Here is a 1798-nt window from a genome sequence, read left to right on the forward strand (position 1 = left end):
CCAACAGGAGGAGTACAGCAGGCCAGTAAAAAAGTCTACATTTGAAAACTGCCCATGGTTATGCTTCAAAGGCCAGCGACGCCTTCAGAAACTGTCAGAAAATTGGAGGAAAGCCCCCAAATGCGGGGGAAAGTCTCTGGGATTCGTACCTTGGAAACACACCACCAGTCTTTCTGCACATTTGAGTCAGGATGGGAAACAGATTGCAAAGAGAGTTTGGGGGGGGGTGGTGGGTGGGGGATTGTGTCCATCTGTACTGTGCACACTCTACAGCTCAGACTTGATAAGAAGACAGTTGATTAGACAGGACAGGTGAAAAAAAGAGGCCTTCCAGGGTGTCTTTTTTTCGTGTGTACCTTCATGAACGTTCCTCGGGTGTGACGGGGACAGTGACGAGGGCGACACCCACCCCCTCCACCACACAGAGAGGGCTGTCCCTCAGTATCCCTGTGACAGACTGACAGACAGACAGATTGAAACAGGACAAAGCGGTAAATGGTGAGCCCACACGGGCTGAATCACCAATTCTCCTTTCTCGTCATTACGTTCTTCTGATGTTCTTACGAGCGACGTTATGGCGGGGGGGCGTGCGGTGTGGGGTGTGGGGGGGGGGGGGGGGGAGGGGCCGGGGCGGGCCGCTCATCTGGGGAAGGGCTGGAGCCGGGAGGGGGAGGCGGGGCCCGGGGAGGCCCGGTGGATGGGGGAGGCGGAGGGGGACATGCGCGGGCTCAGCTCCCCCGTCTGCAGCCTCCACAGCAGCTCCTCGTTGGTGCGGCTCAGGCGCTTCTTCTCACTGCTCTCCTTCTCCACGTGCTCCTGCAGGTTCGCGTTCTCCTCCGAGAGCTGCCTGCAAGGGCGGAGACAGGTCGCCACGGCAACCGCGTTTAGCCGACGCCGGAGCGCCGAGGGCGCGATCGCCCGACGCGTTTTTATCACCGTACGCCAAAAAAGCTGCTCGGCTAGACGGAATAAAATTCAGGGGAGGTGCACGACGGAGACGCATGTACAGAATCTGCAAGCAGTGCCCCGCTGGGAAAGACCTCACGTCTTGAATTCCTCTACTGCTTTCGCTCCGAACCAAACTGCGTCTGTGAGAGCTCTTCTTCTCCTTCTTCATGCATTACAGAAAGTGCTGACCTTACTCAATGTAAAATCATCCGAAAGAAGAAATTTGTTCTGAAGAGCGGTGAAAATAAATTCTATTTAAAAATGTTAATAATCTGCGGGAATTTTTTTCTGTTTAAATATTTAATTGATTTTTTGTACTGCTTGCATGTCTTTTTAGCAGCTATTTTGGAAAAATAAATACACAACAACATAAAAAATATTAAAAATGTATACTTTTTTAAGAAGTCGGCATAATTTTCTAAAATTGGCGAAGAGGTTTTCTTTTAGTTCTTCTAAACTCTATAAACTTCACTGAGCCCTCAAGTTCAGTCCAACATAAGAGCACCAGACCCTTCACACTGTAATATATGAGAAACGAAGACCGACCTGGACATGGCGAGGTTGCGGTCTATCCTGGCCTTGAGATCCTCGTTCTGCTGCTGTAACACCTGAACCCGCTCCTCTAACACCACGTTCTTCTGAGCCTGTCCCAAAAACATAAATAAAAAATAAATAAAAAACAAGCACTGCAGGATGGTCATCAAGTGTCCAGAATAATAAAGTTTTTTTGATTCTAAAACAACCCGGCAAACATACAGTGCCCACTAGTGGCTTGCCGTCACCACAGCTGATCAGACAGCATTTCACAAATTGGCACTGCGGTGGCACATTGGAGACGGTTGGGGTGAGG

At 50.4% G+C, this 1798-nt stretch overlaps 1 protein-coding gene across 3 annotated transcripts in view; it reads right to left on the reverse strand.

Annotated features, from left to right (window-relative positions):
• Positions 1-634: 634 nt before the first annotated feature.
• Positions 635-1798, reverse strand: part of mtus2b (microtubule associated tumor suppressor candidate 2b) — a 65416-nt gene continuing 64252 nt past the window's right edge. For 2 of the 3 annotated variants that reach the window (XM_035385096.1, XM_035385098.1), the window contains 2 exons: positions 1495-1592; positions 640-847 (listed from right to left, as the gene is read on the reverse strand). In XM_035385096.1, coding sequence (XP_035240987.1) covers positions 640-847; positions 1495-1592 — 306 coding nt within the window. Of the gene's footprint in view, positions 848-1494; positions 1593-1798 lie in introns of all 3 variants that reach the window. The other variant, XM_035385095.1, reaches the window with a different exon arrangement.

This window comes from Anguilla anguilla, chromosome 12 (genome assembly GCF_013347855.1).
Source record: "Anguilla anguilla isolate fAngAng1 chromosome 12, fAngAng1.pri, whole genome shotgun sequence".
NCBI classification, from domain to species: domain Eukaryota; kingdom Metazoa; phylum Chordata; class Actinopteri; order Anguilliformes; family Anguillidae; genus Anguilla; species Anguilla anguilla.